This window comes from Corythoichthys intestinalis, chromosome 21, assembly GCF_030265065.1.
Source record: "Corythoichthys intestinalis isolate RoL2023-P3 chromosome 21, ASM3026506v1, whole genome shotgun sequence".
Taxonomy (NCBI): domain Eukaryota; kingdom Metazoa; phylum Chordata; class Actinopteri; order Syngnathiformes; family Syngnathidae; genus Corythoichthys; species Corythoichthys intestinalis.
In genome coordinates this window covers 37039394-37063506 of record NC_080415.1, presented here as the reverse complement: position 1 = coordinate 37063506, position 24113 = coordinate 37039394, and the positions used below count along the sequence as shown (strand labels likewise).

The 24113-nt window shown below is 38.9% G+C and overlaps 2 protein-coding genes and 3 non-coding genes across 6 annotated transcripts; 3 read left to right on the top strand and 2 right to left on the bottom strand.

The window, feature by feature from the left end:
• The first annotated feature begins 697 nt into the window (after nt 1-697).
• Nucleotides 698-770, top strand: trnar-ucg (transfer RNA arginine (anticodon UCG)). Its single transcript has one exon. It is a non-coding gene; the product is annotated as a tRNA-Arg (tRNA).
• Nucleotides 771-943: 173 nt separating this feature from the next.
• trnam-cau (transfer RNA methionine (anticodon CAU)) lies at nt 944-1015 on the top strand. The gene has a single exon. It is a non-coding gene; the product is annotated as a tRNA-Met (tRNA).
• Nucleotides 1016-1893: 878 nt separating this feature from the next.
• On the bottom strand, nt 1894-4681 carry mrpl58 (mitochondrial ribosomal protein L58). The gene is made up of 6 exons (XM_057826758.1): nt 4498-4681; nt 4268-4292; nt 4130-4189; nt 3983-4065; nt 2194-2363; nt 1894-2032 (listed from the first exon to the last, which is right to left on the bottom strand). The coding sequence occupies exons 1-6, from the start codon at nt 4642-4644 to the stop codon at nt 1948-1950; spliced, it is 570 nt and encodes a 189-aa protein (XP_057682741.1). The 5' UTR covers nt 4645-4681; the 3' UTR covers nt 1894-1947.
• A 973-nt stretch (nt 4682-5654) lies between these two features.
• trnaq-cug (transfer RNA glutamine (anticodon CUG)) lies at nt 5655-5726 on the bottom strand. Its single transcript has one exon. It is a non-coding gene; the product is annotated as a tRNA-Gln (tRNA).
• Nucleotides 5727-5926: 200 nt separating this feature from the next.
• Nucleotides 5927-23479, top strand: daglb (diacylglycerol lipase, beta). Of its 2 annotated transcripts, XM_057826757.1 has the most exons (16): nt 5927-6032; nt 6404-6592; nt 8479-8630; nt 11743-11917; nt 11995-12262; nt 14752-14874; nt 14981-15108; nt 15181-15307; nt 15400-15483; nt 15760-15837; nt 15911-15992; nt 18314-18440; nt 19981-20049; nt 21486-21558; nt 21638-21891; nt 22819-23479. In XM_057826757.1, exons 2-16 carry the CDS (start codon nt 6498-6500, stop codon nt 23012-23014), a joined length of 2031 nt encoding a protein of 676 aa, XP_057682740.1. In that variant the 5' UTR covers nt 5927-6032; nt 6404-6497; the 3' UTR covers nt 23015-23479. The 2 variants fall into 2 exon arrangements, with proteins under 2 accessions (XP_057682740.1, XP_057682739.1); XM_057826756.1 differs by having other exon boundaries at nt 5943-6592.
• The last annotated feature ends 634 nt before the right edge of the window (nt 23480-24113 follow it).

The following is a 24113-nucleotide window of genomic DNA, read 5'->3' as shown; positions in this document are numbered from 1 at the left end:
ATCCTAACCACAATTCTAACCTATCCTAACTACAATCCTAGCAATATTGTATTGTCAATGATTTTGATGATGGTGACAATGACAATAAATTCATTCATTCATTCATTGTACCATTTTTATTATAAATGAATATAATGTTAATAAAAAAACTAAATCCGATTGAAATGAATCAAAACAAGTAAAATGTAGTTACAGCCTCAACTAACACTCTAAAGATGATTATTTTTGTTCATAGTATTTGACTCATTGGATACATGCCATTGACGTCTATCGAGTCCAATCCATTTTGACTGCGAGAGGCGAAATGATGATTGCCCTGTGGGTTAAAACATAAAAACGTTTATTTAGAGATGTAGTGGTGGACTTACCTAATTTGGCGTACATAAATTTCAGTTTGACCTGATTCGAACGAGAACAACACCAAAAGTTTTCTCAATGGAACTCTACGAACGACGAAAGTATGTATGGTGTTTGGTGTACTAGGTGCTATCAGTTTGAGCACACAGGCGCCACCTCATGTTCGGACATGTTTGTTATGTGTATTGTTAGGACCCTTGAAGCAGTCGAGCTGCTAGCCTGCTTATTTGAGTATTTGTTCGGACCTGTTCGGAAGTGTTAGGACCTCAAAGCAATCCGGCTGTTGGCGGGTGCGTACTGTGTTTATTTATAAAGTTAATGCGACCCATGTATGGCATGTGACCGCGTGGCCTAATGGATAAGGCGTCTGACTTCGGATCAGAAGATTGAGGGTTCGAGTCCCTTCGTGGTCGATCATTTTTCATTTGTCGTAGTGACTGAATTCAATGATTTGATTTTTAAATTCTGCGGAATAATAATTTTAAAACCCCAACGTTCTGATTCAGCGATAAAAGTCGCTATGAACGATGTCTCGTTGCTTCCAGCTGCCGATATAACGAAGACCACAGACTACACGTGGCGCTACAGCAGAGTGGCGCAGCGGAAGCGTGCTGGGCCCATAACCCAGAGGTCGATGGATCGAAACCATCCTCTGCTAATTTTTGCGGACATTCTTTTCAGATTCATAATATTTATTGTCATTGTTACAAAAAGCACAACGAAACTGTTTGGAGCATCCATACAGCTCATACAGCTAATTTGGTAAAGTGCAAAACCCATATATTAAATACCCTTAAGTACTAAGTGTAAACATTGACACAGTATTGGACATATGTACAACAGCAGCATGAGGTCATGTCAGTGCTAAACTGGAGAGCAAAATATACCAGCTAAAAACAGTCATAAATCAGTGCAAAACGCAGATAAGTTAATCAAGTATCGCCTACTGGTAGTCAACCAATGGGTAAGGGTCAGAGAGGAGGAAATAGTGGATAGTGACATACTGCAACAAAGCAAACCAGAGTTATTGTTGTTGTCATATTTTGTTTTTTCGCTTTTTATATTACAAATTACGTTGACACAATTAATAACAAAAAGAAAATTACATTGCAGGAAAAGTAATATGAGAAATGTTTTTATGCGTGGGTTGTGATTCGATTAAAAAAAACACTATATTTAAAGACAATGCTTATAGTTAAATTAAGTATAGATGCGATACAATACGGAAACAAAGCAAATATATATTTTTAGTCTAAACATCAATCATAAAGAACCCAACTATACAAAATGACATTCTTGGTGTATTTTCAAACTGAGAGAAGCCACATTTATTGCTAGTAAAGTGTAAGACTCTGTTCCAGTCCTTATTTTATTTTTTTAAATAATCAAATAGCATGACTAAACATGGCTGTGATGCAGTCAATCAACAAAAAATTACATGCAAAACAGCCAATCGGGTGAGCTGCTGTTAAAACTGTCTACATGCTGATTGGTCAAGGAATCTTAAAGAAATTAATGTCCATTAAAAATTTAAAAAAAAAACAATTTTACTACATAAACAATACAAGAATCAAACCAAAAGTAGGAATATCAATCAAACTCTAGTCGCCTGCTCTGTTTGGTAGCAGAATGGATCTTCTTCTGTCTAATTCGCTCCTGGTTTCTCTTGTCTAACCTGAAAAAACATGTTCACCATATAAGATCCTTAAAGGCGAGACTTTCAAAATTAAGACATGTAGTCAATATAAAAAAACACATCCATCAGTACTAATCATTTTTTGTTTTCTGGCTTTATTCTATGCATAACACTAAAACTCAAATGTTTATCCAATGTACCTAGCTTTCCTGAGGGCAATATCTTCCGGCGTGGCCTCGTGTGGCTTCTCGCTAGCTTCAGCAATAATGGCTGAGATCTTCTGTATACAGTCGTTGAAGTTCCTGTGCTGGCTTCTGCTAAGTTCTGAAGTCACCAACAACTCACCAGCCTTGTTGATTCGGTTTTTGTTCTGTATCGAGTGAGCATGTTGATCACTCTCATTTTACTTGGAGCATAGACTTCATAATTGTATTGACAGGTCACCTCCATCAGCCACTGCGCAACGCCTTCAACAACGTAATTATATTTTTCGTACCATGCATGCATTTTGAAACATTGTGAAAAAAAATCAATGGGAAAAATTAGCCGCTTCAGCATTGGCATTATACTTCTCAATATTTACATAAAATAACTGCTAACTGCCCGTTTTTTGTTTTTTTTGCTTTTAACCATGAATTGAGACGGGTTTCAACAATATCAATAATGAATTCATGGATTTAAGCATCATTCATAAGACTTTTCAACGGAAAAAGCTCTTTGTTTACATATAACAGCCGCTAATTTCTTTACTGACTAGCCTCATAGTTCGCAATATTCACGTTAAATAAATGCTACCTGCACTGTTTTTTGCTTGTAGTAACCAAGGATCGAGACTGTTTTACGTCCATATCTATAAAGAGGTCAGGGATTTAAGCATTTATTCACACAAATTTTCAACGGAAAAAGTTCTTTGTTTACATATATCGGCCGCTAATTTCCTTACTGACTAGCCTTATAGTTCGCAATATTTACGTAAAATGAATGCTACCTGCACGGTTTTTTGCTTTTAACCAAGAATAGAGACTGTTTTCAACCATATCTATTAAGAATTCAGGGATTTAAGCATTATTTGCAAGAATTTTCAACGGAAAAAGCTTATGTTTACATATGGCGGCCGCCAATTTCCTTACTGACTAGCCTAGTTTGCAATATTTACGTAAAATCAATGCTAACTGCATGTTTTTTTGCTTGTAACCAAGGATCAAGACTGTTTTACGTCCATATCTGTAAAGAATTCAGGGATTTAAGCATTTATTCACAAGACTTTTCAACGGAAAAAGCTCTTTGTTTACATATGGCGGCCGCTAATTTCCTTACTAAGTCTCATAGTTCGCAATATTTGTGTAAAATAAATGCTACCTGCACGTTTTATTTTTCTTTGTTATCAAGGATCGAGACTATTTTACATCTATACCTATAAAGAATTCATGGATTTAAGCATTTATTCACAAGAATTTTCAACTGAAAAGTTCTGTTTACATGTGCCAGCTGCTAATTTCCTTACTGACTAGCCTCATAGTTCTCAATATTTACGTATAATGAATGCTACCTGCACGTTTTTTTTTTTTTGCTTTTAACCAAGGATCGAGACTGTTTTACGTCCATATCTATAAAGAATTCAGAGATTTAAGCATTTATTCACATGAATTTTCAACGGAAAAAGCTCTTTGTTTACATGTGGCGGCCGCTAATGTCATTAGTGACTAGCCTCATAGCTCGCAATATTTACGTAAAATAAATGCTACCTGCACGGTTTTTTGCTTTTAACCAAGAATTGAGACCGTTTCACGTCCATATCTATAAAGAACTCAGGGATTTAAGCATTTATTCAAAAGACTTTTCAACAGAAAAAGCTCTTTGTCTGTGTTTCCACTCGGTCAGCTTTGACGGCGATAGGCCCCCTATGAATCGGTCCCGCGCCCCGTGTCCTGTCAATACATTATGAAGTCTATGCTTGGAGGTTTAAAAAATGAGGGTTGATGACCAAACCTTTTCCAAGATTTTCTCTCGCACGTCTTCGGCGATCCACTCTGCAGTTAACACATGGAATCTGATCTCTGTTTTCGTGTTGACTGTGGGTTGAAATTCATATTGTTAACTTGGAACACAAAGTTTTTGTTAAGACTGTTGCAGGACCTTTATTGACATGTTGACCACCAGGACCGCCGCTTCGACTATAAGACACGGTGAGGCGATCTAAAGAGAAGAAAGTGTGATTTAAAATGAAAGCAAGTTGATAAGAAATAGCCTGGTTTAGTGGTAAATAATATTTACCTATTGGAATGTATACTGGGTTATCCTGGGAGGAAAAAAAACACAAATGTATTGAGTTAATAGTATCTGTTTAATGAAATGTTACACTCTCATGTGAGTAAAAGTATTACATAGTTGTGTGTCATGAAATAAAATTAAGATGGGGGGTTTATGTTCATTTTTAAAGAGGGTGTATATGCTCATTTTAGTGCATTTAGTAGTTGAATTTACGTAATTGACAAGCGACTTACCTGCTCTTTGTCTGTCCTTCGGGTGACATAACCGTTTTGTTTACTAATCTGAACGCACTTATGTTTTACCGGCCGTGGAATCACCGAAAAATGTGCACAAATATTACCGAAAAGAGAAAGACAACGTCCAGCCACGCATGCCGCCATGATCCCATGACGTCAAAGTAGACGACATGAAGCGTTGCCATTTATCAACCACTTGGGGGCATTGTCCACCTTGATTAATTTAACTCCTGCTATGGAGCATAGCGTTTGAGTCCGTACTTGTAATTATTGTGCTCCACACATATTTCTGTAAGTTTACTTTTGACCGTGTTATATTTTGTTGGTAGATATTTATATATATGTATAAGTATGTTCTCTCGAATTCATTGTCCCGCTCCAATGTGTTAATTTAGAGTGAGCCATGCTATGTAGCCTTTAGATAAGTAGCTGTGCTTCTTGTGTAACATTATGCTGCCTTCACATGCTTTGGGAAAGATGACACTTAACTCTTGCTAATTGGTTACGCGTCCTTTTCATGTGCTTTTGTCGTCATAGGAAAAATTTAAATGCAGCAGACACGGACTTAATTTTAATTTGTTGCGTGGGGAATACGGTTTTAAACCTATTAATTTATCTTCTAAAATAAGAGATTTGCATCAAAATGCAAACGGTAAGTTTTTGTTTGTAGCTGAACGTTTAGCAACCACTTGGTGAAAAAATCAAGAGTTGTATAAACGTGTCAGTACGTGTTAATGCTGGCGTAAAAAAACCGTGCAAATCCTGTATAAATCTTCTTAAAAGGGCATTTGAAAAGTTAAATCATCATAATGCGTAAAATACCGATTCTCCAGTAGAAAAAAATACGACTTGAGGGGGCGTCCAAATTGCAATTTTCTACTCGACAAGTGGCATTGACCATATTTACGACAGCACGTGAAGGCAGCATCAGTCCAGTTCAAGCCAAGTGTACAACAAAATCTATATTTTGATATTATAATTTAAAAAAAAAACAACAATGGAAGACTGCTGTAAGAAACCAATGTAGCAGGACTTCAAGATGTAGACATACAAGTTTACTTGTTAAACCAAATCAAAATTGTTCCTGGAATGTTTAACCAGACAAATTTTGTTTAATACATGAAAAAACGAATGATTAAAAAAAAAAAAAAACAAGGTTCCACCGAGATTTGAACTCGGATCGCTGGATTCAGAGTCCAGAGTGCTAACCATTACACCATGGAACCTGAAAATACTCATCTTTAGTATTACATTTATAAATCTTGCAAAAAACACCGCGGGCATGTGTAGATTAAATTTACATTTGAATAAAAAAATACGGAGACTGATTTAAGAATCCCATTATTATCCGGAGTAGTGCAGTATTATTACCAAAATAAAACACCAAAAGCGGAACTAACAAACAAATCGCTGTTGCATAGGGTTGCTCCATCCGGATGGACACGATATAAAGATAAACACGTCCGTTTATTATCCATGTACCAGACTAGTACCTAAAAAAAAACCTTGAAACGCATTATCTGTTCAACAGAGTAAGATTTTTGTAAACCGTCTAACCGAACAGTCTTGTGATGGATTTAATCATTATCTTGGAATAGGTTTATTTTTAGTAAATGTCGCTAACATTAGAAGATAAGCAGCTAGTCACGTAACATTAAGAATTCCAGTAACCGTCTAAAGCTCTTAATAACGTTATTTAATGTGACTTAATTTCGCTGTTAGTACGATTTTATGTTCATTTAAACGGCTGTCGTGATATTTAAGGTATCAGCGAGATGGTTAAACACCCATGACTATTTGTTATCAGCCTTATTGTAAAATGGCGTGTATCGACAAGCATGATTTCGAGGATGTGTTGCAACATAGGAAAAGGTACAACATGGCAACACTGATTTGCTTTCAGGAAGTGGAGCCATGAATGGCCCGGAGCGCCCATTGAATGAGTTTTGTAGCGGTGTACAACTCCTAGTCAACAATTTTTCTTTTTAATTGCAAAAATGCCTGGAATGGTGGTTTTCGGTCGTCGGTGGGGGATCGCCAGTGATGATCTTGTTTTCCCTGGAGCATTCGAGCTGTTCCTCCGCGTACTTTGGTATGTACGAGGCACTCTAATTCAAACTAAAAGTAGTTATGTTGCATAGTCTTCATTAAGAACACTGCTTGTTGGAATGATGAATGTTTTTTTTCGCGTTTCACTGTCTTTGCTAATGTCTCTATTAGTGATGCAACGATTAATCGGTTTAAATCATGTAATTTGATTAGAAAAAAGCTTCGAATCAAATTTTGCTGCTGCAAGGATTTGTTTAATTGGAGTGGCGTTGTAATGGTTTGTTTTGAAAGTGTTTTATTGTAGTTTTTGTCATGTAGTTATTGTAGTTCTATTCATTTGGGTGGATACACTGTCCTCTAGTGGCAGCAGTGAATATGAAATGACTCATTTAACGTGGCTTTGATTGAGCTAATATCCCAGGTGGCAGACCGACATTGAATAAATGTTGATTTTCAATCGAAATCATCAATATGGTTGACATCGAAATTTTTGATGTCATGTGACGTTGAAACAATGTCGTTCTATGGTATGTCAGGCGATGGTTGGGTTAACATTGTTTTATAGTTTATGATTGACCGGGAAATAAGATTGAAAAGTCATTGAATTATGGATGAGCGGGCGTTTTGGTCGAAAACAACATTGATTCAGCAATGTTCCAGTATTATTAATAATCGATTCATTGTTTATGCTTTCATAATTTAGTTTAGTGGTATATTTAGCTGCTTTTGTCGGAATATGTGTTTGAATGATTTGTTAAGAGCATTGTAAAAAAAAAAAAAAAAAAAGTTTGCATTTTATACCATTTAAGCTAGCGGACTTTTGCTAAGCAAGTTCGCTAATTGTTCTTTTGTTGTGCTTCGTTCCTCATTATTATTTTTCTTATATACCGTTTGAGGCTAAGCTCAAGTATTTGAATTTATTTTGAAATGCATTTATTTAGGGCTGCAGCTATCGATTATTTTAGTAGTCGATTAATCGGTGAAGCAGTTCAAATAATCGAGTAATCGGATAACGAACCTAAAAAAATTAAAACAACTGAGCTGAGCCTCAAACGGCATCAAAAAGAAAAATAAGGATCTAAGTACAACAAAAGAACAAACGGCTAACTTACATAGCAAAAGTCTGCTAGCTGAAATGCTATCAAATGCTTATGTTCTTTTTTTTTTTTTTTTACAATGCTCTTAATAAATGGTTCAAACCCATTATATTACACATGTATACCTTCAAACTAAATTACGAATGCATTGAAAAAACATCTCAAACAGAAATGTAGCTTATGCTGTGCTTAACAGGGAGCAGCTGGCTTCAGCCATGTGAAATGAGTTATGTCATATTCACTGTTGCCACTAGAGGACAATGTATCCACCCAAATCAATAAAACTAAATGCAAAGACTTTCATAACAAACCATTGCAAGTCGCCACTTCAATTAAACGAATACTCGATGCAGCAAAATTTTATTTGAATCTTTTTTCTCATCGGATTACCCGAGTTGATTGATTAATTGTTGCAGCAGTACATTTATTGCTCTTGTGAAATAAAAGCGCAATTCTGTATGGTTTGAATAAACACTCAGGAATTTTATTTAGTATTCACATTTAATGCTCTTTTGAAAGTGCAGTTTTAACAAGCCTTTGTTTTACTTCTCCTAAAATTCATCATGCAATACATTAAATATTGCTAATCTCATGACTTGATTATTCAAACTATCTAATTGATAGATTAATCAATTACTTTAATAATTGAAAGCTTTAGCTCTAGTCCCTATTTGAAAGCAGTTTTTTTTTTTTTTTTTTAAATAACACATTTGTAAACAAAAACTATAACTGACAACATGCTGAATTCTGTGTTAAACAAAACTAGCACTGACTTGTAAGCAGCAGCAGAGTCTTGCAAGCTTTTAATTGGATGTTTTGTGTTTTTATTTAGGTGGCTGGGCACCATCATCCTGTACACTTATCACAAGGGTCATTTTGATTGTAACGGGAATGGGGTGCTTCACATCTATCTGATTGGATTGTTGGTGGTGTTGGCACTCATCATCCTGTCTCTATGTGCCATTGTGTATGTCAGCGCTCAAGGTAAAGCACCCAAGACAGTACATGTGCTGTAAGGGTGGACATTTTAGTTATCTCTAAGGTTGTCATTGACAGCGACAAAAGTCCAATTCATTTTGACTGGGAGGGAAATCAGTGATAGTGCTAGCTAGACGTGTCGATTACCGGTTTCAAGGTACAGTTGTGGTCAAAAGTTTACATACACTTGTGAAGAACATAATGTCATGGCTCTCTTGAGTTTCCAGTTATTTCTACAACTCTGATTTTTCTCCGATAGAGTGATTGGAACAGATACTTCTTTGTCACAAAAAACATTCATGAAGTTTGGTTCTTTTATGACTTTATTATGGGTTAACGGAAAAAGTGATAAAATCTGCTGGGTCAAAAATATACATACCGTAATTTTCAGACTAAAAGCCGCTACTTTTTTCCTTCATTTTGATACCTGTGGCTTATAGTCCAGTGCGGCTTATTTGTTGATTTTTTTAGGTAACACTTTATTTGACAGCGGTGTCATAAGACTGTCATAAGATAATCAAAATTATGACACTATCATGGAAATTACTGAATGCTTATATCATTAAGTGTCATTCTGCAAATTATGTCACTAACTCAATTTTTGTCCGTCTTGGATCTTTTGCATCCATTCAAAAGTGAGATCATTTAACACTTAATGACATCTGTTATAAGCATTAATGAATGCTCAGGACAGAGACATGTCATAATTATGATTGTGTAATGACAGTCTTATGGCGCCACTGTCAAATAAAGTGTTAGCAAATACCATAACTAGCAATTGATGAAACAATTGGAACAGTAACTGAAGAAATATTTAGCACAGAACATAATTTTTGATTTTTATTTACATCTGTAGCACTGCAATGCATGCTAAGAGGCATGTTGGATGACAACAGTCAACAGCAGGTGGCAGCAGAGGTTGACTGTCTCCCCCAAGGGAGCAGTGATGGCCAAATGAAGCTTCTTGAAGCAATGAAGCTTTGCAGTAATTGGTTCAAAGTTTAATGATGGTTCATTTGGTCTTATGACAGTCGGTCGTATGAATATAAAGTTGTACCTGTTAATCTCTTTTGGTGTAAATATCCCATGATACAGTGAGGACAGCTGCGGCTTATAGTCCAGTGCGGCTTCTCTATGAACAAATGCCGTTTTCGTGCCAAATTTGGTGGGCTGCGGCTTATAGTCAGGTGTGCCTTATAGTGCGAAAATTAGGGTACATGGATCTGAAAAAGCGAATCATTGACTTGAACAAGTCAGGAAAGTCACTTGGAGCCATTTCAAAGCAGCTGCAGGTCCCAAGAGCAACAGTGCAAACAATTGTTTTTAAGTATAAAGTGCATGGCACTGTTTTGTCACTGCCACGTTCAGGAAGAAAACGCAAGCTATCACCTGCTGCTGAGAGAAAATTGGTCAGGAGGGTGAAGATTCAACCGAGAATCACCAAAAAGCAGATCTGCCAAGAATTAGAAGCGGCTGGAACACAGGTGTCAGTGTCCACAGTCAAGCGTGTTTTGCATCTCCATGGACTGAGAAGCTGCCGTGCAAGAAGGAAGCCCTTGCTCCAAAAGCGGCACCTTAAGGCTCGACTGAAGTTTGCTGCTGATCACATGGACAAAGATAAGACCTTCTGGAGGAAAGTTCTGTGGTCGGACGAAACAAAAATCGAGCTGTTTGACCACAATGGCCAGCAATATGTTTGGAGGAGAAAAGGTGAGGCCTTTAACCCCAAGTACACCATGCCTACCGTCAAGCACGGTGGTGGTAGTATTATGCTGTGGGGCTGCTTTGCTGCCAATGGAACTGGTGCTTTACAGAGAGTAAATGGGATAATGAAGAAGGAGGATTACCTTCAAATTCTTCAAGATAACCTAACGTCATCAGCCCGAAGATTGGGTCAAGGGCACAGTTGGGTGTTCCAACAGGACAATGACTCCAAACACACATCAAAAGTGGTAATGGAATGGCTAAATCAGGCTAGAATTAAGGTTTTCGAATGGCCTGCCCAAAGTCCTGACTTAAACCCCATTGAGATCTTGTGGACAATGCTGAAGAAACAAGTCCATGTCAGAAAGCCATCAAATTTAACTGAACTGCACCAATTCTGTCAAGAGGAGTGGTCAAAGATTCAACCAGAAGCTTGTGGATGGCTACCAAAAGCGCCTAATTGAAGTGAAAATGGCCAAGGGACATGTTACCAAATATTAGCGCTGTTGTATGTATATTTTTGACCCAGCAGATTTGATCACTTTTTTCTGTTCACCCATAATAAAGTCATAAAAGAACCAAACTTCATGAATGTTTTTTGTGACAAAGAAGTATCTGTTCCAATCACTCTATCAGAGAAAAATCAGAGTTGTAGAAATAACTGGAAACTCAAGAGAGCCATGACCAGGGGCGCTGCCAGGGATTTTGGGCCCCATGAAAAGATATCACTTTGGGCCCCACCACCAGTGCTGGGACACACACACACATTTAGAGTATCAACTACGTAATTTCCTGCATTCTGGTGAATCTTTACACACTGATTTGTGCATTTTCTGCATTAATTTAAGATGAAAATATATTTATGTAAACATACAGCGTATAGAGCAATAATGAATAGACTGATATCATCTTTAAGAAATGTACTGAAGCCCATCTGAAATGAAAAAATGAAAAATGAAATTACTTCACATTACAGCTTTAAAGCCCCATGGCAGTGTCATGTCATAAATATGACGGTCTTATGACAGTCTGATAACACTGCTGTCAAATAAAGTGTTACCTATTAACCCAAAAATATTATAACAAGTAAGCCGCACTGGACTATTAGTTGCGAGATTCAAAATGAGGGAAAAAGTAGCGGCTTATAGTCCGAAAATTACGGTAGGCAAACACCTTATTAGCTGGTATAGCGTCATCTTGTGGCCGTTCCGCGTAATTAATTTAAGAATTATCATCACTGTAGCGTTGAGAGTAGTGTGTTTTTATAATATATGATTAAAACTGACAATAGCAATGACCGAAGGGATTGATGACAATAGCTAATTTGCTTTTGTTGAGATCCACTCAGCAGGTTGCATAATTCAATCTTTGCTGCTGTTATTTCTACCGATTTTGGTAATGTTTTATCTTTCAGGTACTATAACAAACCCGGGGTCACGACGCTCCATGCCAACGCTGGTGTACCTGCGAGCTCTCCTGTACCTACCAGAGCTGGTGTGGGCCTCTCTGGGGGCCGTGTGGGTATCTGATGATGGTAAAGGTTGCGACCCGGCGACGGTTGGGGTCGTCATCGCGGCAGTCGTCGCCAGGTGTGCTTTAAATTCCGTTGCAGTACATGAGTGCATTTTTCGAGTTGTTTCTATTCAAGCATTTCTCCCCTCGGTAGTTGGATCATCCTGCTCTTCACTGCTCTGGGTGTCATATTTGTCTTCGACCCACTGGGCGATCCTCGGCCTTCCGGTGCTCCCACGGAGCCACTGGGTGTGCGACACTTAGAGAGCAGCGGAGGAACTCAGTTCCTTTCCACAGCACGCTCACTAGCCGTCAAGGTGTGGGAGAGCAGGCTGCGACTTTTGTGCTGCTGCCTGCCGCAGGATGAAAGCAACAGAGCGGCGTTCTCCAGCATCTCACAGCTTGTCAGCGGATTCTTCTCTGTAAGGCACTTACTTCATATCAATTAGAAAGTTTAGAGAGGAATTTTACAGAGGTGATTTAAAATGTGAGAGGTGTATTTTTAGAGGGAGAAAATGGCACTCACACAGACAAAACCTGGAGATATTTCATCGGCGGCGAGATTTGTATATACATAATTTCTAAGTACTTTCGTAGTATGAATAGAAATTAAAGCAACATTATGTTACTGTTCAACCGTTATGAAATATTTTCATAACATTTGTGATGATATGTCAACTGAAAACTACAGTGGTATGAAAAAGTATCTGACCCTTTTGTAATTTCTCACATTTCTGCATCAAATCACCATCAAATGTGATCTTATCTTTGTCAAAATCACACAGATGAAAATACAGTGTCTGCTTTAACTAAAACCACACAAACATTTATAGGTTTTCATATTTTAATGAGGATAGCATGCAAACAATGACAGAAGAGGGAAAAATAAGTAAGTGAACCCTTTGCCAAAGGAGACTTAAAGAGCAATTGAAACCAATTTTTACCAAACATTTTAAGCCAGGTGTGTGCCCAATCTGTGATGAGTGGTTTAAAGCTGCCCTGTCCACTATAAAATACACACCTGGTAAGAAATGTCTTGATGAGAATCATTGTCTGATGTGCATCATGGCTGGGTCAAAAGAGCTGTCTGAAGACCTGCGATCAAGGATTGTTGATTTGAATAAAGCTGGGAAACGATACAACACCATCTCTAAAAGTCTGGATGTTCATCAGTCGACAGTCAGAGAAGTTGTCTACAAATGGAGAGAGTTTGGCACTGTTGCTTCTCTCCCAAGGAGTAGCCGTCCACCAAAGATGACGCCAAGAGTTCAGCGCAGAATACTCAGAGAGGTAAAATAAAAGAACCCTAGAGTGTCTGCTAAAGAATTACAGAAATCACTGGCACAGTCCAATATCTCTGTGGACACTAGGGGTGCACGACATCCATTTTTTAAAACCGATATCGATAACTTCCTGCTCCTCAAGGCTGATACCGATACGATAAGCGATAATATATATATAATTTTTCAATGTATATTCACCTAAGTTTTTGAACCTGTAGGTCAAAAATACTAGTGGTTGATTCAGCTTAGATTTGCCTTTGACCGAGCCAGAATTTTCATGATGACATGAACATTATTATAATGAAAAAAAACAAAGACAGTAACAAAACTTTGCATACTGGAAAAACAGGAGTGGAAACAAACGCACAAATCCCAATCCGACACCATGCCAAAAATATTATTAATAGGGCCGATAATATATTATGTTATCGGATTTATTGGGATGACGTCATAATTCCTATTATCGGACCGATAATTATCGTGCACCTCTAGTGGACACATCAATTATATGTAAAACTATGGCCAAGAATGGTGTTCATGGGAACACTCCACAGAGGAAGCCACTGCTGTCCAAAAAAAAAAACAATGTTGCTCGTTTAATATTCGCAAAAAGGCACTTGGACACTCCACAGAAGTTTTGGCAAAATATTTTGTGGACTGATGAAACCAAAGTTGAATTGTTTGGGAGTAACACACAATGTCATGTGTGGAGGAAAAATGGAACAGCTCACCAACATCAACACCTCATTCCCACCGTGAAGCATGGTGGAGGGAGCATCATGATTTGGGGCTGTTTTGCTACCTCAGGGCCTGGACAACTTGCAATCATCAATGGAAGAATGAATTTGCAGGATGTTTTGCAGGAAAACCCGAGGCTGCCTCTCAAACAGTTGAAGCCAAAAAGAGGATGGATGCTGCAACAAGACAATGATCCAAAACACAGAAGTCAATCAACTTCTGAATTGTTTCAAAAGAACAAAATACACGTTCTAGAGTGGCCAAGTCAAAGTCCAGACTCAAACCCCATGAAGATTCTGTGGCATGACCTCAAGACAGCGATTCATGCCAGACATCCCAGGAATCTGAACTACAGCAGTTTTGTAGAGAAGAATGGGCCAGGATTAGTCCTGATGGATGTGCCAGACTGACCTGCAGCTACAGGAAGCATCTGGTTGAAGTTATTGCTGCCAAAGGGGGGACCACAAAATATTAAATGTGATGGTTCACTTATTTTTGCATACTATCCTCATTAAAATATGAAAACCTATACATTTTTGGGTGGTTTTAGTAAAAGCAGACACTTTTTTTCATCTGTGTGATTTTGTCAAAGATCAGATCACATTTGATGGTGATTTTGTGCAGGAATGTGAGAAATTCCAAAAGCTTCAGATACTTTTTCATACCACTGTAGTTGAATGACACTTGTTTTATATCTTGAGGGGGTCTGTATCGCTTTCACCAACACTAATTAATTTTGAGGAGGGTGGCAGGAGCAACAACAAAACGGTCAAATGAAAGACAATAAAAATGGCGTTAACCGATCTTGTGAGTCCTTTGCTGCACGCGTGCTTGTAACCATTAAATATCGTTTTTCGTAACCCCCCTGCATTGAAATACTTGTGTTGCAGGACACTGACTTGGTTCCCAGTGACATTGCTGCTGGTTTGGCTTTGCTGCATCAAGAACAGGACAAGCTGGAGAGGAGCAGAGATCCAGATGGCGTTTTAGATCACAGTCCATCCTCTCCCATTGTATGTACTTTTTTTTTTCTTTAACCAGCAGATTGTGACCTAAGAACTGTTACGTTCAACTTATTTTAAGCAGTAACATTTTGGAATTATTGGTTACAATTTGAAGGAAGAAGACCTGGAGTCAGAGTTGGAGCACTCTGTCCATTTAATGCAGTTTGCCGCTGCAGCTTATGGTTGGCCTTTGTATATTTACTCCAACTTTCTCACTGGACCCTGCAAGCTTTGCGGAGACTGGTATGATTTGACTTTCTTAAATTAAGACCTTCTAGTTAGTATTTGGTATTAAAAAATGGGTTCGCATGTCAGCTGTAGGAGTCGCCCCGGCGAGTATGACATTGTTGGGGGAGACCACCTCGGCTGTCATTTTTCTTCCATTCTGCAAAGCACCGGATTGCATTACAGAGATTTCATCCACGTCAGTTTCCACAACCAGGTAATTCACTCTTGTTGCCTTCATCATGATGAAGACAGATAAGCATTTGCTAAAGTCCATTTTATGTCTTTTGAACAATTGTTATCCTCCAGATCTACGAGATCCCATTCTTTGTCTCTCTGGATCATAAGCGGGAATTCATTATTGTTGCTGTCAGAGGAACCCTGTCATTAAAGGTCAGTTGTGTGCAGATGACTAAAAGATAACTACCACTTTATGTTGTTTATCTATTTATTAGTTGTTTTGTAGAACATCCTAGAATGATTTCCTGACTCATATATCGATAATTGTTGTATCGCCATATCGTGAGATCGTCGTTAATACCCAGAGGTTCCAACTCTTATTTGTGTGTGCCCATATTGCTGCAGACGAGGGGGGCTAAACAGAGCCTACAGCTGAGGTTGGTTGAGCGAGTAAATTGTAATCTCTCTTTCACGGTGTCATCCTTATAGGATGTCCTGACAGACCTTTCTGCTGAATGTGAGAACCTGCCCATGGATGGTGTGACCGGCGCCTGCTACGCTCACAAGGCAATTTCTAATTCAACGAAGTTCTTCTTCCGTCCCTTTCGATTGACAAATTTTAAATGCATACTTCTTGCAGGGCATCAGCCAGGCGGCATCTTACATATATAAGAAACTGGTCAATGACGGAATCCTGAACCAAGCATTCACTGTTGTGCCAGTAAGTGCAGTTTTCACACTCTAAAGACGAAATTAGGGCTGCAACTAACGATTATTTTTGTTATAATGGATTAATCGGACGTTTGATTAATCAGTTTGATGTCGCTTTTTTTTCCCCAATTACCCTCACAATTTAACATAGTTGTTTTAGGCATCTTTAAGTACCAATTGTTGGGATTTGACCTTTTAGCCAGATTGCTGGAATCCCGCCAGCCAAACCGTCAGAACCGCAAAACTGACACTTAAAACACTAGCTAGCATAATCACTGATTAGCTTAGCGCTCCTTGCTAACGTCTCATCAACAAAGAATACAAAAAATACAATTGGTTTCATTTACAGTGGGGCAAATAAGTATTTAGTCAACCACTAATTGTGCAAGTTCTCCTACTTGAAAATATTAGAGAGGCCTGTAATTGTCAACATGGGTAAACCTCAACCATTAGAGACAGAATGAGGGGGGAAAAAAACTGAAAATCACATTGTTTGATTTTTAAAGAATTTATTTGGTAATCATGGTGGAGAATAAGTATTTGATCAATACCAAAAGTTCATCTCAATACTTTGTTATGTACCCTTTGTTGGCAATAACAGAGGCAAACGTTTTCTGTAACTCTTCACAAGCTTTTCACACACTGTTGCTGGTATTTTGGCCCATTCCTCCATGCAGATCTCCTCTAAAGCAGTGATGTTTTGGGGCTGTTGTTGGGCAACACGGACTTTCAACTCCCTCCACAGATTTTCTATGGGGTTGAGATCTGGAGACTGGCTAGGCCACTACAGGACCTTGAAATGCTTCTTACGAAGCCACTCCTTTGTTGCCCTGGCTGTGTGTTTGGGATCATTGTCATGCTGAAAGACCCAGCCACGTCTCATCTTCAATGCCCCTTGCTGATTGAAGGAGATTTACAGTCAATATCTCTCGATACATGGCCCCATTCATTCTTTCCTTTACACAGATCAGTCGTCCTGTCCCTTTGCAGAAAAACAGCCCGAAGCATGATGTTTCCACTCCCGTGCTTCACAGTGGGTATGGTGTTCTTCGGATGCAATTCAGTATTCTTTCTCCTCCAAACACGAGAACCTGTGTTTCTACCAAGAAGTTTTATTTTGGTTTCATCCGACCATAACACATTCTCCCACTCCTTTTCTGGATCATCCAAATGCTCTCTAGCGTACCGCAGACGGGCCTGGACGTGTACTTTCTTCTGCAGGGGGACACGTCTGGCCGTGCAGGATTCGAGTCCCTGGCGGCGCATTGTGTTACTGATAGTTGCCTTTGTTACTGTGGTCTCAGCTCTCTGTAGGTCATTCACTAGGTCCCCCCGTGTGGTTCTGGGATTTTTGCTCACCGTTCTTGTTAATCATTTTGACGCCACGGGGTGAGATCTTGCATGGAGCCCCAGATCGAGGGAGATTATCAGTGGTCTTGTATGTCTTCCATTTACTAATAATTGCTCCCACAGTTGATTTCTTTACACCAAGCGTTTTACCTATTGCAGATTCAGTCTTCCCAGCCTGGTGCAGGTCTACAATTATGTCTCTGGTGTCCTTTGACAGCTCTTTGGTCTTGGCCCAAGTGGAGTTTGGAGTGTGACTGACTGAGGTTGAGGACAGGTGTCTTTTATACCGATAATGAGTTAAAACAGGTGCCATTAATACAGGTAATGAGTGGAGCCTCGTTAGACCTTGTTAGAAGAAGTTAGACCTCTTTGACAGCCAGAAATCTTGCTTTTTTGTAGGTGACCAAATACTTATTTTCCACTCTAATTTGGAAATAAATTCTTTAAAAATCAAAAAATGTGATTTTCTGTTTTTTTTCCACATTCTGTCTCTCGTGGCTGAGGTTTACCCATGTTGACAATTACAGGCCACTCTAATCTTTTCAAGTAGGAGAACTTGCACAATTGGTGGTTGACTAAATATTTATTTGCCCCACTGTATTCACCTCTGATGGAGGCCCACTGGATCAAATAACAGACACGACTCAAGACAATCTAACTCGACACTTCGTAATACAGTGTTATTGATTCAGAAACCCAAACTGAGTGTAGCAGGGAACTCTCTCTGTTGCTCTAATCACAGGCGTGCACAGGCGGCCTTAAAACTCACACAGACAAGGACCCAAACGGGACTGCTCATAGCTACCGGCATTAATCGATTATCACATTTGTTGGCAACTATAATTTATTCATCGATTTTAATCGATTAGTTGTTGCAGCCTTAGACGAAATGCAGTTTAAATGGAATTTTATTAATCAGGGAAGTAAAGTCTTTCTTGAACTACATGGAAAAGTAATGTACGTGTGTTTTTTGTTTTACATGAGTACAAACTGGTCATTACGGGTCACAGCCTGGGTGCAGGCGCCGCTGCAGTGCTGGCCATCCTATTGCGCAGCTCCTTCCCCACGCTGAAGTGCTACGCATTTTCTCCACCAGGGGGACTTCTGAGGTGCGACAAAGCCAGTCTTGTTCTCTGCTATTAAATTTAAGAGTTGTATGAAGCTGAAAAAACGAAAAATACCAAGTTCTGAGCATCCACATACAATATTAGGTGGATGCTCGGAATTATTTCATTTTACTTTCGAAGGTAATGTATCTAATCAAACGGAAATGTTATTCGTGTAGTTGAATTTTACCTCCTACACCTGATTTTTATTTACCTTTCCTTTGTTCACAGACCGTTAGAATTTCCCCCAAAATATTGTCAATCAGACAAACATAAATAAATAAAAAACATGGTGATATCAACAGATGAAAAATTTGTTGTTTTTTTTAAATAATTTGTCCGAACAGCAGAAATATAGCAATGACATATTTGCATTAGGGTTGTTAAAAGTATCGAAAATTATCAAAGTATCGATACTGGAATGTTGCTAACCCGGATCCGATTTCTATTTGCAAATAAATCGATACGCATTCGTTTTTGCATGACCACAGGTCACTAGATATTTAATTTTGCACGAATTTTGGTGGTAATGGAGTATAATTTTGCATTTTCCTTGTTAACACATTGGCTGCTATTGACGGCACTTGACGTCCAATCCATTTGAAGTGGGAAGGGTGGCAGAAAATTAACAAATGTTTGTTCTACTCGTGATTAAATTTTTAAAAAGTTTTAATTTAGATTGAAAGAGCCATATGATTGGACGTCTATCACTGTCGATGGCAAACAAAAGAGTTTATTGAAAAATAATTTTTTGCTTTTTTTATTTACGAAGTACTGAAAATGTTAACGAGTACCATTTTTTTAGTATAAATATCAAGTTGACACTCAAGACACTGATTAGCATATTCGTTTAGCGCTGAGTCCTAAGTAGTAACGTCTCATCAACGAAGAATACAAACAATACAATTGGCATTATTGACATCAATCTAACTCTTGACACTTTGTAATACTGTATTATTGATTCAGCAAACAAACCTGAATGTAGCGCTCTCTTGCTGTAATCACTGGCGCGCACGCAGCCTCACATTTCACACAAACAAGCACTCAAACGAAACTGCTCGTAGCTGCCTGCAAAAATTGATAATCCAATTCTTTCCCAACAATCCATTGACTTTGATAATGAACAATTAAGAGGAGTAAGTAATAAAAAAAAAAGGGCTTGAGAGTAAATTTGACTGGTACCGGTAGTCATTCCTCATGACGGCGCCCCCTGTCGGTTCGTCCCTGTATGCGGGGCTTTCGCTGCTCAATGTGTAGTTGCGCCACTGAAGGTACGGACTGAACATAAACGGAGTTAGTGACAAAATTTGCCAGATGAGCTTTTATGACACCTGTCATAAGCATTGATTAATGCTCATGACAGTGTCATGTCATAATTATGACGATCTTATGACAGTCTGATGCCACTAGTAAATAAAGTGTTAGCTGTATTTATTTTTTTTTAAATACTGTATTATTCTCAGGGGAAAAAAATGTAACATTGAAATTGAATGGTTATTTATGGGAATTATTAAATGTTACCGATTTTCTGTTTTATATGCAGCAAAGCCTTAGCTGATTACTCCAAGGACTTTGTGGTGTCTGTTGTACTGGGAAAAGACTTGGTTCCACGGTACGTGTTCCACCGCCAAATGTGTTTTTATCATTTTTAGTAATGACGCTGATTTAATTATTGTCATTGTAATGTATTATAATTAGATGGATTGTGTTTTAAAGAAGGTCACATAGGTTTGTATATTGTAGTTTCCCAACAAGTAAATAAATGTGGTGAAATGTGATGTAGAGTGGGGCAAATAAGTATTTAGTCAACCACTAATTGTGCAAGTCCTCCCACTTGAAAATATTAGAGAGGCCTGTAATTGTCAACATGGGTAAACCTCAACCATGAGAGACAGAATGTGGGAAAAAAAATCACATTGTCTGATTTTTAAAGAATTTATTTGCAAATCATGGTGGAAAATAAGGATTTGGTCATTACCAAAAGTTCATCTCAATACTTTGGTATGTACCCTTTGTTGGCAATAACAGAAGCCAAACATTTTCTGTAACTCTTCACAAACTTTTCACACACTGTTGCTGGTATTTTGGCCCATTCCTCCATGCAGATCTCCTCTAGAGCAGTGATGTTTTGGGGCTGTTGTTGGGCAACGCGGACTTTCAACTCCCTCCACAGATTTTCTATGGGGTTGAGATCTGGAGACTGGCTAGGCCACTCCAGGACCTTGAAATGCTTCTTACGAAGCCACTCTTTTGTTGCCCTGGCTGTGTGTTTGGGATCATTGTCATGCTGAAAGACCCAGCCACGTCTCATCTTCAATGCCCTTGCTGACAGATGGAAATTTTCACTCAAAATCTCTCGATACATGGCCCCATTCATTCTTTCCTTTACACAGATCTGTCGTCCTGGTTCCTTTGCAGAAAAACCTCAAAGCATGATGTTTCCACCCCCATGCTTCACAGTGGGTATGGTGTTCTTCGGATGCAATTGAGTATTCTTTCTCCTCCAAATACTAGAACCTCTGTTTCTACCAAAAAGTTCTATTTTGGTTTCATCTGACCATAAGACATTCTCCCACTCCTCTTCTGGATCATCCAAATGCTCTCTAGCGAACTGCAGACGGGCCAGAAATCTTGCTTGTTTGTAGGTGACCAAATACTTATTTTCCACTCTAATTTGGCAATAAATTCTTTAAAAATCAAACAATGTGATTTTCTGTTTTTTTTTTTTTCCCCACATTCTGTCTCTCATGGTTGATGTTTACCCATGTTGACAATTACAGGCCTCTCTAATCTTTTCAAGTAGGAGAACTTGCACAATTGGTGGTTGACTAAATACTTATTTGCCCCACTGTATTATAATTGGATGGATTGTGTATTAAAGAAGGTCACATAGGTTTGTATATTGTAGTTTTCCAACAAGTAAATGAATGTGGTGTACAGGCATTTATGGACTCATATATAATGCAGACTGCTCTATTCTGCTATTGCATGTTGAGAGAGTGTCTTTCACATGTTTTTTTTTTTTTGAAAGCATTCTTTTCCTTACAGATTGAGCCTTCCCAATATGGAGGATCTAAAAAGAAAAATACTGAAGATTGTTTCAAATTGCAATAAACCTAAAGTAAGAAGCACTTCAGGACTATTTTCGTTAGCATATAAGTTGTGGCTCGATGTCAGCTGTTTGTTTGTGTGTGTTTCAGTACCGTATCCTTTTGCAAGGATGCTGGTACGAACTGTTTGGAGGAGATCCAGATGACTTTCCTTCCGAAATGGAGAACAGAAGGGAGCAGGAGCTCAGTCAGCCCTTGCTCGGCGAAGAATCGCTTTTGATCCGCAACTCGTCGTCCTATCAAAGCCTGGCGTCGGACGACTCACCTGTTCACACTGTGCCACACATGCCTCTTTTCCTGCCAGGACGCGTTCTACATATTTTGGAAGATGGCTCCACGCGCAGGTTGGGTCCCCTCAAAAAGATGACATCAGTCATATGTAAATTACGGACCCCCTAAAGCAGTAGTGTCCAAACCATTCCACATAGGGCCGCAGTGTGTGCTGGATTTCATTCCTACGCAACAAGACGACATCTTTTCACCAATCTGGTGTCTCACAAGTGTAATCAGTTGATTGCAGTCAGGTGCTGCTTGTTTTAGCACAAACTTCATTGGTTAAACTGTCTGGGCTCGATTGGTGGGAACAAAAACCAGGACCCACAGCGGCCCTTGAGGACAGGTTTGGACACCCATGCCCTAAAGGGACATCTACATAAAGAGAAAATAAATCTAAGCAATCTAGTGCGAACCAGATTGTGTCTGGTACGCACCAGAAACTATCGGGCAAACATTAGCATAATATAGCATTTAAGCTAGAGGACTTTTACTACGCAATTTAGCCATTTGTTGTAAAAATTAGCATTATATAGCATTTAAGCTAGCGGAATTGTGTTATTTAAGTTGGTCCAAACAATTCACTTGCAAGTTAGCCAATTGATTTGACTAACTTGCATTGCAAAATTCCGCTAGCTTAAATGCTATATAATCAACCCTAGCTAAATCCATAATGCAACATGGCTAAAAAATGCCAATTGGGAAAATCAAATCTGCCACTTGGCAAATACCACTTTTGGTTCTCGTGGTCTCTCAAATTTAATGTGTTGTTTCAGTAGAGCCTGGGACGAATTAGGCCATCTACATGTAAAAAGCGATTCATTATACGAAAAAAATCATAACATTAAATCCACTCCATGTTGTCTGTACACCTAAAACCTGTAGACTGTTTTTCAATGCCTCAAATATAAACTTGAGCGATAGTATGGATTGTATTTCATATGTATTGACTTCCAGAGTGACATGTTCATTAAATACGTATTTTCCTTTTCTTCCAGGTCTTGTATATCCCAGGTTCGATACCGTGCAGAGTGGTCAAACGAAATGGCATTCAGGAGCATTCTGATCAGCCCCAGGATGCTAGTGGATCACATGCCGGATGGTGTGCTTCGAGCTCTTGAGAGCCTGACCAGAGACAAGCCCTACTCCCTCTGCCCGTCATCCTCAAACCACAGCCAGCACAACATTGTCTGAATGTACCACACAAGATTTACAAAGTAAATACGGCGTTTAGCTTTCTCCACGCGCATTATTTCGATGTCCTACCATGCTGTTCGTACGCCTATTGTTTTTTTTAAAAAAAGACTTACCAAGAGACCTTTTGAAAAAAACTCCATTGTAGTTGTTATAAGACGAGGAAATTATTTTCCTGTTTTTTGGGGGGGGAATTTTGCACTTTTAATTATTTAATTCTAATACTGCTTAATTTTCACATTTTTTGTCTTACCTTGTGAGGCTTAATGGCATGATCTATGAATGTGCTTTGTGTACAATATTTGACAGTGAGTATTTATCCTATTTGTATAAATGTTTGTGCGCGTATGTTGTATCGCTGCACAAGGCCGAACCGCCCATGCAGAGCCGGCCCTGGGCATAGGTGAGCTATGCAGGAGCCTAGGGAGCCATCAAGTGGATGGGGCAACAAATTGTGTGTGGGGGGGGAACAAAAGACTCGCTTCCAAAACATTTTCTAACATATCCAAAGCAGAGGTTGCGCATTATCTCACTGTTAGCGGCTAGGCAGAGGAAAAACGGGCACTTTAAATGGGACTTTATTCACTCGTTTCAGAGGAACAATAAAGAGTGATGGGCGTACACTCTTAAATTGTGAAATAATTAACACAAAATATAGCTAATCCCCAGGTTACGACGTACTCGACTTTACAGCGCCTGAGTCCCGTCCACCATTTTGTCTCCACTCGTTTTTTTAGTCGCATAAACAATACTTTATTGTATCTCACAGTATCTTATTTTTTACTTTATTGATATGACGTGTTCTGTCCTTACTAAATGTGAAGTTGTTCACCTTTGCAGACCGCAAACAAAGCAATTGTGCTTTTTGATGCTTTTTACTTTCCTCACTTTTGACGATTTCTAAAGGTGTAACACACAGCGACACGGACTGGCGGGATTCCAGCCAAAAGGCCAAATTCATCGCGTTCACCTTAGTCTTAACCCTTTGTACTGACTCCGTTTTGAGAGCTGGAAAATGGCTTCGAAGCACAAGTTGACAGTTTATTCAGGTCGACAGCGATCAAACGGCAAGGCGAAACAGAAACAGACTCAGGCGGGG

Bases quoted from the DNA above. Each gene is read 5' to 3' on its own strand.
- mrpl58 (XM_057826758.1), bottom strand. From the start codon at position 4,644: ATGGCGGCATGCGTGGCTGGACGTTGTCTTTCTCTTTTCGGTAATATT. The intron at 4,293-4,497 runs GTAAGTCGCTTG...TTTTCCTCCCAG, and splicing joins GAAGGACAGACAAAGAGCAG to GATAACCCAGTATACATTCC. The intron at 2,364-3,982 runs GTTTGGTCATCA...CACTCGATACAG, and splicing joins GAGAGAAAATCTTGGAAAAG to AACAAAAACCGAATCAACAA.
- daglb (XM_057826757.1), top strand. From the start codon at position 6,498: ATGCCTGGAATGGTGGTTTTCGGTCGTCGGTGGGGGATCGCCAGTGAT. The intron at 12,263-14,751 runs GTAAGGCACTTA...CTTGTGTTGCAG, and splicing joins TTGTCAGCGGATTCTTCTCT to GACACTGACTTGGTTCCCAG. The intron at 20,050-21,485 runs GTACGTGTTCCA...TTTTCCTTACAG, and splicing joins GGAAAAGACTTGGTTCCACG to ATTGAGCCTTCCCAATATGG.